Source organism: Oryctolagus cuniculus, chromosome 13 (assembly GCF_051225735.1).
Source record: "Oryctolagus cuniculus isolate XC-2025 breed Fujian yellow rabbit chromosome 13, ASM5122573v1, whole genome shotgun sequence".
Classification (NCBI taxonomy): domain Eukaryota; kingdom Metazoa; phylum Chordata; class Mammalia; order Lagomorpha; family Leporidae; genus Oryctolagus; species Oryctolagus cuniculus.
In genome coordinates, this window is record NC_142879.1 from 22,642,450 (window position 1) to 22,656,993 (window position 14,544).

Genomic DNA, 14,544 nt, shown 5'->3' on the forward strand with positions numbered 1-14,544 from the left:
TAAGGAAAGCTGGACAGGTGGAGAGACCAGTGGTTGGCATGTTTCAGGGCTGGGGCAGGAAAGATAAGTCATAAAGAAGCATGACTGCATTTTGAAGAGTGATGGAGCTTTTCTATGTTTATTTGGTGGCAGTTATGTGAAGATTATTCACATTTGTGAAAACCTATACAGCTGTACACTTGAAAACAGTGAGCGTACTGCATGTAAATGATATCCAATAAACCCAACTTTAAAAAAAAAATCATTAGGTGCAAATGGACACAACAGCAGCAATAAGAAAATATCTGTGACCTGAGACAAGGCAGTGGACATCCAACATGGTATGAGAAGAAAGACATGAAGTATGAACCTCACAGACATGCGGGAGAGCATCAGGCTGTCAAACATTCAGGTAACTGGAGAATCAGAAAAAGAAGAGAGAGGGGAGTGGAGAATTATTTGAATTACTAAAAAGCAAAGCTAAGAGAAAAAGCAAGCAGTAAGAGGGATAAAAACATCAACAATCCATACTACATTTAAGAGGATGGGGACAATTTAGAATCACAGCTGAGTTCTCTTAAGAAACTACAGAGGGTGGCCAGTGCCAAGGCTCACTTGGCTGATCCTCCACCTGCGGCGCCGGCACACCAGGTTCTGGTCCCGGTTGGGGCTCTGGGTTCTAGTCTCGGTTGCTCCTCTTCCAGTCCAGCTCTCTGCTGTGGTCCGGGAGGGCAGCAGAGGATGGTCCAAGTGCTTGGGTCCCTGCCACCCACATGGGAGACCTGGAGGAAGCACCTGGCTCCTGGCTTTGGATTGGTGCAGAGCCAGCCATAGTGGCCATTAGGGGAGTGAACCAACAGAAGGAAGACCTTTCTCTCTATCTCTCTCACTGTCTATAACTCTCTCTCTCTCTCTCGCTAACTCTGCCTGGCAAAAAATAAAATAAAATAAACTACAGAGGGGCAGGCATTGTAGTACAGAGGGTTAAGCTGCCACTTGCAATACTGGCATCCCACATGGGAGTACAGTTCAGGTTCTGGTTACCCTGCTTCTGATCTAGCTCCCTGCTAATGTTCCTGGGAAATCAGCAGAAGATAGCCCACATACTTGGACTTCTACCACCCATGTGGGAAACCTGGATTGAGTTCCTGGTTCCTGGCTTTGGCCTGGCCCAGATATTTGCTGCTGAGGCCATTAAGGGAGTGAATCAGTAAATAGAAGATCAATTTCTCTCTCTCTCTCTCTCTCTCTCTCTCTCTCTCTCTTTCTCTCTCTCTCTCCCTCCCTCCCTCCCTCCCCCTCCTTCCAAATAAATAAATCATAAAAAATTTCAGTTACAACACAGTGATGCTTGTAAAGGTGCTAAAAGAAAAACAAAACACTTAAACCCAGACTTCTATAACAAGGCAGACTCTTTGAAAACTGAAAACTGAAAGTGAAATAAATGAACACATTTTCAGATGAACAAAAGCTAAGAGAATTCGTCGCTAGTCAGATTGCACCACAAGAATTGCAGAAAGGAGTTCTTCAGGCTCAAAGGAGATGATACCAGATGGAAATGCCAATCCACGGGGGAAAAGGAAGGTCACCAGCCTGGCTTAGCAGTCTGTGCATTATCCGGCCCCGGCCTATGGCTCAGACTTAAGATAGTGGGATATTCTCTCGCCCTAACTGTGCCCAGCCCAGCCTTTTTGTTCTGTTTCCCCAATTTTCCCAAGCCCATGAACGAGATCCTGAAATTAATCTAGTAGGTCATAGCCACATTTGATGTCTTAAGAAATAGGGCAAAATGCCGCCGGCGCCGTGGCTCACTAGGCTAATCCTCCGCCTTGCGGCGCCAGCACATTCGGTTCTAGTTCCGGTCGGGGTGCCGGATTTTGTCCCGGTTGCCCCTCTTCCAAGCCAACTCTCTGCTGTGGCCAGGGAGTACAGTGGAGGATGGCCCAAGTGCTTGGGCCCTGCACCCCATGGGAGACCAGGAGAAGCACCTGGCTCCTGCCATCAGATCAGCATGGTGGGCCGGCCGCAGCACGCCAGCCGCGGTGGCCATTGGAGGGTGAACCAACGGCAAAGGAAGACCTTTCTCTCTGTCTCTCTCTCTCACTGTCCACTCTGCCTGTCAAAAAAAATAAAAAAATAAAAGAAATAGGGCAAAATGGGAAATATGAGAGTCCACTGATTTGAAAGCTAAGCATTGATTTTAACTTTTATTTCAGGCCTGTCTGCTTGTGTCTAGATTTGTTGCTTGATCTCTGGGTTGTTAAAACCCTGCCCTAACTCCACAGGCATTTTTATCCCGTGAACATTACAGCTTGTATATGTTGTTTCTGCCTGGAACTTTTCTTGGTATATCTTTGCACGGCTAGCTTCTTTTCAACTTTTAAATTTGAGCTAAATTATTACCTTCTTAGAAAAATCTTTCCTACCTTTTCAAAAAAGTAGAGAACTGTTAATGACAGTATGAACTTGAAAAAATTTGTTTTTGAACTTAAGCCAAATTTGTATCTTATAGTGAGACCTTTCTCAAAACTTGTCAGCAATGGGGAAAAACAAGACCAATAAACTATAATGATATTCTTTTTTTTGGGGGGGGGGGAATGGTCATTAGATTTCTATGGAGTTTTTTTTGGAATTAAACTGTTTTACATTACTTTTTTTTAAAGTCAGAATTACAGTGAGAAGGGAGAGACAGAGATCTTTCATCTGCTGGTTCACTCCCCAAATGAATGCAATGACTGGGGATGGACCAAGCTGAAGCCGGGAGCCAGAAGCTGCTTGTGAGTCTCCCATGTGGGTGTCAGGGGCCCAAACATCTGCTTTTCCCAGGCCATTGGCAGGTAACTGGATGGGAAGTGGAGGCCAGTGTCGCAGGCAACAGCTTTACCCAACACGCCACAACACTGGCCTTGACATAAAACAATTTTTTAACATGAAAGTTTTTCTTTTTTGTTTTAACAGTTTGCATTCCATTCCTTGTCACTTTGTTCCCACTAGAAATGATTACTTTGTACTAATTTTTCTGGCCCTATGTTAAAAAACGTATTTCCATTTATTCTGAGGTTTCTTGATTTTTCAGTGGTCAAGTGTTTATATCCAGAATTAAAAAATGGAAGACAGATAACAGGATTTAGGAAGAAATATTACTACCAAGCAACAGTTATGTTTGAATGCAACCTGGGCTATCATGTTCGAGGCAGTGACACTGTTGTCTGTAACAGCAATAGCACCTGGGAGCCCCCGATTCCAACATGTGTGAAAGGTACAAAGGTTGTTTGTCTTTCTTCTTGGTTTTTTTTAGAGTTTATTTATTTGGCATTAATCATCAATTATACAGAATAATTGAAAAGAATAAATTGTAGCATTTAACTCTGTCTCGTATTAATTTTTATGCCAGGTGTATGACATAAAATTTAGAGAACTCTGCTGTTGTGATTTTGTAAGTTTTTCCACATTATGTGCTTCATGTGGGTATGTAAGTTTCTCATTTAATAATTTTACCTCTAAAAAGTGGATTATAACATTTTCAGAGTAAATTGAAGCATGAGCACTTTCATCTAAGTAAGTCAAAAATGCAAAGTGTAGTTCATGTGAGTGAAATGTGAACATTAACCCCCAAGTGGTTGATCCAGTCTACAGTATTTTCTTTCCTAGTGGTGATCCTTCCCAGTACAAAACCTCTCCATTCCACTGCCTCAGGTTTAGTAATTCCTGCTTGTATTTTTCAACAATCCTTTTAATTCCTGGGGATTTTTTCACACATCCCATAAGTTTATGGTGATGTCCACCCATTTCATTGTTAGGAATGAAAGAGGAAGGATATTTTTTTTTTACAGCCATTTTAGCTGCTATTCATAGTGATCCTGGAAGTTTATCTGCCATCATCCAGAGATGAATAGGAATGTGAACTTGGGAAGGTTATGTAAATTTTAAGTGTGTTTACTCATGTAAAATGATTTGGTACCTTTTTCACTAGGTGATAGTAAGGTTTAAGCAGGATGCATTTAAAGTGTTGAGCACAGTGCCTGGTAGGTAGGGACCTCTTAAAGGTAGCGAATATATTAGCTCATGTCCCTACTGAGTTAATATCAATAAAGAGGAGGACCTACAGCATCGTTTTTTTAGTAGAAAGCTTTTATTTAATAAATATAAATTTCATAAGTACAACTTTTGGATTATAGCGTTCTTCCCCCCCCCCAAGCCCGCCCTCCCACCCCCAAACCATCCTACCTCCTACTCCCTCACCCATCCCATTCTTCATTAAGATTCATTTTTAATTATCTTTATATACAGAAGATTAACTCTATACTAAGTAAAGATTTCAAGTTTGCACCCACACAGACACACAAAGTATAAAGTACCATTTGAAGACTGGTTGTACTGTTATTTCTCATAGTACAACACATTAAGGACAGAGGTCCACTACCTGGGGAGCAAGTGCACAGTGACTCCTGCCATGGCCTCTCTTTGTTAATATGTGTTTACTGCTTCCTCAACTTTGCTATTTTACTCTTTTTTGCATAGATCTGTTGACAGCTGACCTGGGGATCTTCCCAGGCAGGACTATGTCCCATTTCCTGGAATGTCCTAGTTTCTTTTATGCGGTGCATTTAAACTGGGAAATTGCTTTCTCCTAAGAGATCCGTCTCTGTACCTCCTCCCTGGCCCTTTTCTCCACCTCATATAATTGTTGTTTTATCTCTTTATGGAGCAGCTTTATTTGAAGGAACAGTCCTTACTTATGAAAAGGAAAGGACTTGCAGGTGCTACTAATCAACTGTTGAGCTTCAAGCTGGAGAGTTTTTTTCCAGTATGAAGGAAGGAATTATCTTCCTGACTTCGGTGCTGCTGTCTCTGGTTCCACTTTGGTTGCAGCAGAAGAGGCAAAAGGAATGGTGGGAAGAGCCTTAGCCTGGGCACACAGGTTCCTAGTTGGACTCTACTTGACTCAACTACCATCATTTCAATGGGCTTTACTTTTCCTGTGGTTAAATAAGGGTTTTGAAGTCAAATAATTCTCAACTATTGTGTCCTAATTTGTTTCTACAAAGAGACTTTGAAAAGGTCATGGAAAATGAAATTCAAAGATCTTGATGCAAAAAATTGGAAAACCATGTGTAGTTTTTTCAGAGTACACATGTTCCATTAACTTTTTGCAGACTCATTGTATGAATATACTTTCTATTTCTAATATTTTAGATTGGAGGGGAATTGCACATGTAACATAATGATCAGAATATCTCTTTAAAATTTTATAAGAATTTGGTGCCTGTTAGCCTCTTTGAGTACCTAATTAAGGTACTCAGAGTTCTAAGGGGTTTAGGGTAGGGAGGTGATGATTTTTTGGTGGACTGAGATTATATGTGAGGTTTATACTCTTTGAATCAATCATCTGTGTTTGCTTATGTGTTCTGAGTGGGTATATGGTATATTACATTTGTTGATAACTCTCTGTCCAAAGAGTTGACCATAACTATTTCATAAAGAATTTGTAAAACAGTGATTTAGCTGAGTGCTTAAAGGTGAAGAGGGAATCAAATGAGAAAAACATTATAAAGAAGAGAAACCACAGGAATTTATTTTTTAAAAAACTCAAAAATTCCTGAGGATTGTCAATCACTTTTTGCCATCACTAGCAAAAGACTGTGTCAAAAGTATCCATAGCAATATGTAATGGTGTTAACATAGATCTAAGTTTGTTAATATGAAAGAAAAGTCCAAGAAATACCAAGCAGAATGAGTAACATGTAAATTATATAGTATGATACTACTAGGATTCTTGTTTATTTTAAAAATGTGTTTTCCCCAAACACATTACTTATATGATTTATTATTATCTAACTTCCAGGATTTCCATCCTAAAATACAAATGAGTATTTTGTGCATATATGCATACACACTTGTGCAAATATACATACAAGTTAAATTCCCAGAACTGTAACATTCATAAAATATGTATTTTTCATTTTGATAAATAATCTTTTTTAAATCAATTATCAAAATTAAATCTTTAATAATATATTGATAAGGCTAATGAACTGATAAAATCAAATTTGTCTTTCTAGGTCCTAGGCCTACTCATCCAACCAAGCCTCCAGTTTATAATTATCCAGGTTCAGTAACTCTTTATCCTACTGATATTGTTAACTTCATAGGGCATGTATTAAAAATGATGTTTTAACTTGGATTTCTTTAAGCCTCAGTAAAGCCAACTTTTTTTGACCTGTATTTATTCTTTCATGGCCTCTGCCCTATTTTCTATTATATTTCAAAAATTATTTTTGTGGCCAGTTTTGGAGAGCTTATTATATATTAAATCTTTTTCTTTTCTTTTTTCTCTTTTTTTTTAACAGGCAGAGTGGACAGTGAGAGAGAGAGAGACAGAGAGAAAGGTCTTCCTTTGCCGTTGGTTCACCCTCCAATGGCCACCACAGCTGGTGCACTGCGGCCGGCGCACCGTGCTGATCCGATGGCAGGAGCCAGGTACTTATCCTGGTCTCCCATGGGGTGCAGGGCCCAAGCACCTGGGCCATCCTCCACTGCACTTCCCTGGCCACAGCAGAGAGCTGGCCTGGAAGAGGGGCAACCGGGACAGAATCCGGCGCCCTGACCGGGACTAGAACCCAGTGTGCTGGTGCCGCAAGGTGGAGGATTAGCCTACTGAGCCGCGGCGCCGGCCATATTGAATCTTTTTCATATGAACATTTTCTTCCTAGGGTTTTTTTGTTTGTTTGTATTTACTAGTCAGTTTTAAGAATTTTTTGTACAATTGGACACAGATTGTTTTTTATAACTTTTACCAACATGAGTATCATATGAATTGTTTTTGAATAATTTCAGACATTACAAAAGTATAGAGTAAGGATTATTTCTCTTTCAAGTTCGTTGAGTAAATCATTGCCAGTGGCTTAGGGTTTCCTTTTATGTTTCTGTACATCAGCATCCTTTTATGAGCAGTCAGACATATAGTCTGGTATTTTTTCCTCCTCTTAAACAAAAATAACATTACCTACACTTTGCACTTTCTCCATTTTGTGTCTTGGATTGAGGTTCTGTTTAGATTCCCAGGCTTTTGTAATGGTGACTTGAATATGTGCCACAATTCAACTACTCTACAAGTGGTCATTTGTCGCTCCCCGTCTTCGTGGAGGAACGACACAGGACCCTGCGCTGTTCTTTTGTCTGCTCGGCCCTCTCCGGGTTTGCTGCTGGTTCTTCCCGGGTTGGCTACCGACCCTTCCACCTCCGTGGAAGGGCGGTTCCCCCGGTTCCCCCTAGCCACTTTCCCCGCTTCCGCGGGGGAGCGGCACACCGCTGGCCGGCTCTCTCGGGGGCTGCACAGGTGTTCCTTCAGATAGATGTTCCTGGTGCATGTTGTCTCTCTCCTCCTTTATAGTCCTCTTCCACCAATCCCAACTCAGCTGCCCACACGCCGAGTACGCTGCTCTCCTCCAATCAGGAACAGGTCCTGCTGTTTATTGGTTGAACTGGAGGCAGCTGTATAGAAGCTGTTTCCTCCTCTCCCAGCGCCATATTGTGGGAGAGCAGATGCATAAAATAAGTCTTAATTCCAGTAACTTAGTCTAGTCTGAGTTGCTCCCCACAGATCCCCCTTTCTTTTTATTTTTGGCGTTGATACGCGCCTGTTTTCCGTGCCCCACAGCACACACTCTGCTCTGCTTGCTAGAGTTGCCCACAGGTGCTTACAAGCCCTACCAATCAGGCAAACCAAATCCGGGTCCTCTCTTCGCCATGTTGTGAGGAGGTTTTTTGGCGCTGATGCGTGCCTGTGTTCGGTGCCCTGCAGCGCATGCTCTGCTCTGCTAGAACTACCTGCAGGTGCTTACAAGCCCTACCAATCAGGCAAACCGAATCCAAGCCCTCTCATTGCCGTCTTGTGGGAGACTTATTGGTGTTGATAACGTGCCTGTCTTCGGTGACCTGCAGCCGCCCACAGGTACTTATCGTCTTACTAATCAGGCAGACCGAATCCAAGCTCTCTCATTGCCATGTTGTGGGGAGGCCTTATTTTTCTCTATTTCTCTATCTCCGGGCATTCCTATTTCTCCTATTTTACTTCTATCTGCCAGCATTCCTATTTCTCTCATTTTACTTCTATACTTCTATTTCTCTTATCCCCGCGGCTTCCCGGCGCCTGCCCTGAGGCTGCCTCTCGGCGCTTCACCCGCCGGCGGCTTCCCGGCTCTGCGCGCTCCGCAGTCTCCGCGCCCTTTGTGCCCTCACCACGGCCTTCACGCTAGCGTGCGCTCTCCCCGTTTGTGCCCCGCGTGCTCTCTCTGCACGCGGCGGCTTCTGCGAGTCACACAGCCCAGCTCACGTTTCCGCCACCGGCATTCAGTCCAAGTTCCCCGGGCTAACCTGGCGAATTCAACCTAGCTCACGTCTGCGCCCCCCGGTTTGGCTTGCCGTCTTTTGCTCCCTGGGCTAATCTGACGGATTCCAACCTGGCGGCCCACGTCTCTGCCTCTGGTTCCAGATTTTTGCCTTTTGCTCCCCGGGCTGACTTGACAATCCCAAGATAGCTTACGTCTCCGCCTAGGCCTGCCCCCGCGGCTTCATCCTCCCTAACATATTTTTCTCTACCCGGTATGTTTCCTAACCTTTCTTCCAACAATATTCCCCTCTCATTTCTCCTGGCTTCTCCCCACAGTCCGTATCCGAGTCTAAGTTTCTTCTAGGTTTCACTTTCGCTTTCAACCTGCAGTCCGTATCTGAGTCTAAGTTTCTTCTTGCTTTCACTTTAAATCCTAACTTCTTTCCCACAGTCCGTATCCGAGTCTATGCCTAGGCTTTCAATAGCTTCTTCCGGCACCTTTTCCGTCCGGCTTTTCCCTAGGCTCTTTGCTAGTCTCTCTCTCCGGTATTTTCCCACTTCTTCCCACTTCTTCCCTCCTAGGTTTCCTATCCGAGTCATGGCACCATTATGTCGCTCCCCCTCTTCGCGAAGGAACGACACAGGACCCTACCTAGGCTTCATATCCGAGTCACGGCACCATTATGTTGCTCCCCCTCTTCACGAAGGAACGACACAGGACCCTGCCTAGGCTTCATATCCGAGTCACGGCACCATTTGCTGCTCCTCCGCACGCGGAGGAGCCGCACCGGACCGGACGCTTGTTGTTCCCCTTTTTTACAAGTCCTTTCTATAGTAAAGAAAGAATAAGTAAACAGCGAACTCCCAAAGCAAGAATGAGTAGAGAGAAATGAGAAAGAACGAAGCAACGAACTTCCCCACGAACTCTCCACCGCACTCTCCAACCAACCCACACCACCATGCCGTCTCTCTCCTCCTATATAGTCCTCTCCACCAATCCGTGCTCTGCTACCCACACGCTGAGCACGCTGCTCTCCTCCAATCAGGAGCAGCTCCTGCAGTTTGTCAAGTTGGTGAGAGGCAGCTGGGTAGAAGTTGTTTGCTCCTCTCCCAGCGCCATATTGTGGGAGAGCAGATGTATAGAATAAGTCTTAATTCCAGTAACAGTATAGTCCGAGTTGCTCCCCACAGTCATTGATGTGTTCAGAAATCTCATACAAACAGGCAGGTGCATGTGTCAACTTTTCCCCAATGACTCTGAGTTTTGTGTATTTCTCATGAAACTTTACTTCTCCAGGCTGGAATCGGGTAAAAATTTCAACCATGTGTTTTGACTTCATGCTTTGCATTGAGATTATTGCTACATTTGAAATTCACTGTGGTTTATGGAGTGAGACAAGGTTCTCCCCACCCCACCCAATAGGCAAGCAACATTATTGCCTCTCCCCAAAAGGTTTGAAGTGTTGCTCATCATACATTGTCATGAAGTGTTTTCATTTCAGAGTTTGATAGCTTTAGCTCCACCCCCTTTTTTTTCAGAGAGAGAGTTATAGACAGAGAGAGAGACAGAGAGAAAGGTCTTCCTTCCGTTGGTTCATCCCCCAAATGGCCACTATGACCGGCGTGCTGCGCTGATCCGAAGCAAGGAGCCAGGTGCTTCCTCCTGGTCTCCCATGTGGGTGCAGGGCCCAAGCACGTGGGCCATCCTCCACTGCACTCCTGGACCATAGCAGAGAGCTGGGCTGGAAAAAGAGCAACTGGGACAGAACCCGGTGCCCCGACTGGGACTAGAACTTGGGGTACTGGCGCCACAGGTGGAAGATTAGCCTAGTGAGCCACGGCGCCGGCCAGCTTTAGCTCTTAATTTACGTCTTTGGTCCATCTGAAGTTAAGTATATGAGAACAGTACAACTTCATTCTTTTGCCGTGTATATCCAATCTTACCAATACCATTTGTTAAGGAGACTACTCTTTCTACATTGACTGCTACTGGCACTCTTACTGAAAATCATTGAGCTATTCAATAGGGTTTAACTGCTAAGTTTTCTATTCTACTCTGTTGGGCTCCATGTCTATCACTATGTTGCTACCATTCTTTCTTTTTAAGATTTATTTATTTATTTGAAAGGCAGAGTTACAGAGAGGCTGAAGCAGAGAGAGAGAGAGAGGTCTTCCATCCACTGGTTCACTCCTCAGATGGCCACAACAGCTGGAACCAAGCCGATCCAAAGCCAGGTGTCAGGAGCTTCTTCTGGGTCTCCCATGTGGGTATAAGGGGTCAACCACTTGGGCCATCTTCCACTGCTTTCCTAGGTGCATTAACAGGAACTGTATTGGAAGTGGAGCAGCCAGGATTCAAACCAGCAAGCGTATGGGATGCCAGCACTGCAGACGGTGGCTTTACCAGCTATGCCACAGCACCAGCTCCCACCATTCTGTTTTGATTAATATAGTTTTGTAGTAATTTTTAAAAAATATTTATTTATTTATTTTAAAAGAATAATGGAGAGAGAGAGCGAGAGATCTTCCCTCCACTGGTTCACTCACCAGATGACCAAAATGTGGGTGGCAAAGACCCAAATATTTGGACCATCTTGTGCTGCTTTCCCCAGGCCATTAGCAGGGAGCTGGATCAGAAATGGAGCAGCTAGGACAGGAACCAGTGCCCATATGGGATGCCAGTGCCACAGACAGTGGCTTCATCCACTGCACCACATCATCCCCATTTTGTAGTAAGTTTTGACATCAAGAAGTTTTGACATCAAGAGTCCTCTCAATTTTGCCCTTCATTTCTAGGCTTGTTTTGGCTATTTGGGTTTCCTTGAGATTTCATATGAATTTGGGGATGGATTTTTCTGTTTTTGTAAAAAGTACCATCAGGATTTGGATAGGGTTTACATTGAGTCTGTAGATTATTTTGTGTAGTATGGACAGCTTAAAAATATGAACACAGGAAGTCTTTCCATTTATTTATGTCTTTAATTTTTATCAACAGTGTCTTGTAGTTTTCAGTGCACAAGTCTTTCACCTCTGTGGTTAAGTGTATTCCCAAAAGCAATATTCTTTTTGATACTATTATAAATGGAATTATTGTCTTAACTTCCTTTTTTGATCATTCATTGTTAGTGTACAGAACTATAGCTGATATTTGTGTGTTGATTTTGAATCCTACAACTTTGCTGAATTCATTTATTAGTTTTAATAGGTGTTTGCATGTGTGTGTATGTGGACTCCTTCAGGTTTTCTACATAAAAGATCATGTCATCTGTGAACAGAGGTAATTTTACTTCTTTCCCAATTTGGATCCCTTTTATTTCTTTTTCTTGCCTAGTTGCTTTGGCTACAACTTCCAGTACTATGCTGAACAAAAGTGGCAAACATGGGTGCCCTGTCTTGCTCCTGACCTTCAGCTGTTTATCACTGAGAATGATGTTAGCTGTGGGATTTCCATCTCTGGGCTTTATTATGTTGAGGAAGTTTCCTTCCGTTCCAGATCACCTTCTAAACCATTTATTGAGCCTGCCTCTATCTTTAAATTTTAATTAAAATTGCCTTGAATTCGCAGACTGATTTTCAGGAAATATTAAAGATAAATTTGCATGTTATACCATAAAATATATATAATGATGTTAAATATAAACATAAAATTTTATGACACTACTTTAAATGAGAAACATTAATATGGTTTATAAGAAAATGAAATTCTAAGAAGGTTTATACCAGGCTAAAAAAATCAACCTATGAATTTAAAGGATTTTAAGCTTTATTATTTTATTTTATTATTCATGTGGTTTTACTGACCCCATTTTCTTCTTTTCTTTCTCCCCCTAGGATATCCTGAACCCCGTGAAATATTTAACGAGGATATAGGTTACTGTTTTTGGTTACTAATCCTGCATTATGATATGTTAGAGCAGGGGTGGGGAACTTTTTTTCTGCCAAGAGCCATTTGGATATTTATAACACCATTTGAGGACCATACAAAATCACCAAACTAGCCTGCTATAGATTTAATGGATTTTGAGTGCTGCCCGCAGTTGCCTTGGCAGGGCCAGATCAAATGATTTTGTGGGCCTTATACAACCCATGGACCAGACATTTTCTATTCCTGTCTTAAGAGTTTAAATGAAAATAGAAGCCCAATAGAACCCAAGAGGATTCCTAGTAGGGGGATGTAACCTTCTTAAATTCTGTTCTTATATGTAGGTTAAAATACATAAAACACAACTCATTTTCCACATGACAGTGTTATTTTACAATGGCAATTGATACATTTTCTTTCTTATTACATCCTGTATGAGCTGCATTAGTTTTTTTTCTATAACAGGCTAGTTTGGCATACTTTCTATAGGTTTACACATTTCAGACAATATATTAAAGAAACTGATGAAGTGTATTGTGAAAATTAAAGTTCACTGAAATGTAAGGATTTCTTGATAATGAAAAGGAGACAAAAATCCATTACTTTCCATTTAGTAGAGTAGTTTAGTAATGGCTAGTCTTTTCATAAAACTCACTGTTGGCTTGTTTTTTAGTACAGTTGATCCTTAGTATCCACTGACTGATCCTAGGACCTCCCCACTTCTCACAGATATCAGATCTGAGGATGTCCTAGTTCCTTATATAAGATATATGGTATTTGCATATAACCTCTCATACTTTAAGTCATCTCTAGGCCATTGATAATACCTAATTCAGTGTACAAACAAAGTATATAAATTGGTATCATAGTGTATTGTTTAGGGATCAATAACACATGTTCAGTACAGATGCAGTGATTTTAAAAATATTTTCTGTGGCTACTCACTAATCCACAGATGTGTAACCTTCAAATAGAGAATACAGCTTTATAAACGCTCCTCAACTCCTGATGGGGTTCCTCCGGGACACTCCTTGCGAGTTGAAGTGCACTGATGCACCTGCCACTCAGCATCCTGGCTCAGCAGTCCGCTGTGGAGTACTGGCCGGTTCCCCTGAGATCACGTGGCTGGCTGGGAGCCGTGGCTTGCTTCCTGCCCAGCGTCTGGACACAGTATCGTGCTATGTTTCCCACCCAGGAAAATATCAAAATTGAAAATTTGAAGTGCAGTTTCTACTGAATGTTACCACTCCGGTACCATCATAGGTCAAAAAAATGCCAAGTTGAACCAACCACTGTTAGGGACTATCTATTTACACTTTATCTTCCACCTCTGTGGTCAAACTGTCATTGTTATCAATAAATCCAGTGCTGTTTTTAAGCTGTTCAATGCTTGGTAACTGCGTGAAATGAGAGGCGCTGGATTAAACACAATAGTTTATGCTCTGACTTGTAGCAACTCAGTAAAAGTAAAAATTCAGAAGCAAAGGAACTGCTAACAGAAGCACTTCTAAGAATTCAGATTTTGTAGGATTATTTAGTATTTTCTGGCTAGTCACAAATGTACATTGAAGTTTCTCTGCATAACTTTTGCCCATGTACCCTGGTGTTTCATTTCCATTTCTAGAGGGAATCTCCCTAGTACTAAGGACTATGTCTTAAAGCGAGTAGAGTTGGGGAGGAAGGAGTTGATGATAAGGTCTTCATTATTTATGAAGACCCCACAAATAGTGCCTGCGTGATGGTATTAGAAATTTATTTATGACTTATTCTACAGATCCATCTTGGGGATCTTCTAAAAATCAGAAATGATAGAATGGATGTAGAATGAAACCGCAGACAATGGGATAATATATTTTTTGAATGACTTTTCTCTAGTGAATTCTAAGAGCCTTTACTAAATAAGTTGATGTGGAAGCTCAGAACATACAATGGAAAGTGATATTCTTTTCTTTTTTTTTTTTGGACAGGCAGAGTGGACAGTGAGAGAGAGAGAAAGGTCTTCCTTTTGCTGTTGGTTCACCCTCCAACGGCCGCTGCGGCCGGCGCCCGCGCTGATCCGATGGCAGGAGCCAGGTGCTTATCCTGGTCTCCCATGGGGTGCAGGGCCCAAGTACTTGGGCCATCCTCCACTCCCTGGCCACAGTAGAGAGCTGGCCTGGAAGAGGGGCAACCGGGACAGAATCCGGAGCCCCGACCGGGACTAGAACCCGGTGTGCAGGTGCCGCAAGGCGGAGGATTAGCCTAGTGAGCCGCGGCGCCGGCCCCTCATTAAGGGTTTCACAACTGGATCCTAAACCCAGAAACTTGCTTAGAAGGGTTCTGTGATCAGAGTAACTTAGGTGCACTAGCAGGCATCGTGCTAGAACTAGAC

The 14,544-nt window shown here is 42.6% G+C and overlaps 1 protein-coding gene across 4 annotated transcripts in view; it reads left to right on the forward strand.

Moving 5' to 3' along the window:
- The window catches only part of CD46 (CD46 molecule), a 29,063-nt gene that overhangs the window by 13,510 nt on the left and 1,009 nt on the right, over positions 1–14,544 (forward strand). The window contains exons 6-9 of one of the 4 annotated variants that reach the window (XR_016218848.1): positions 3,056–3,238; positions 6,042–6,089; positions 11,508–11,588; positions 12,143–12,181. Coding sequence is in view for 3 of the 4 variants with exons in the window: in XM_089311414.1 (XP_089167540.1) it covers positions 3,056–3,238; positions 6,042–6,089; positions 11,508–11,563 (287 nt within the window). In the remaining variant the exon portion in view is untranslated. Of the gene's footprint in view, positions 1–3,055; positions 3,239–3,373; positions 4,078–6,041; positions 6,090–11,507; positions 11,710–12,142; positions 12,182–14,544 lie in introns of those variants that run through there. The other 3 variants (XM_089311417.1, XM_089311414.1, XM_051820519.3) reach the window with 3 other exon arrangements.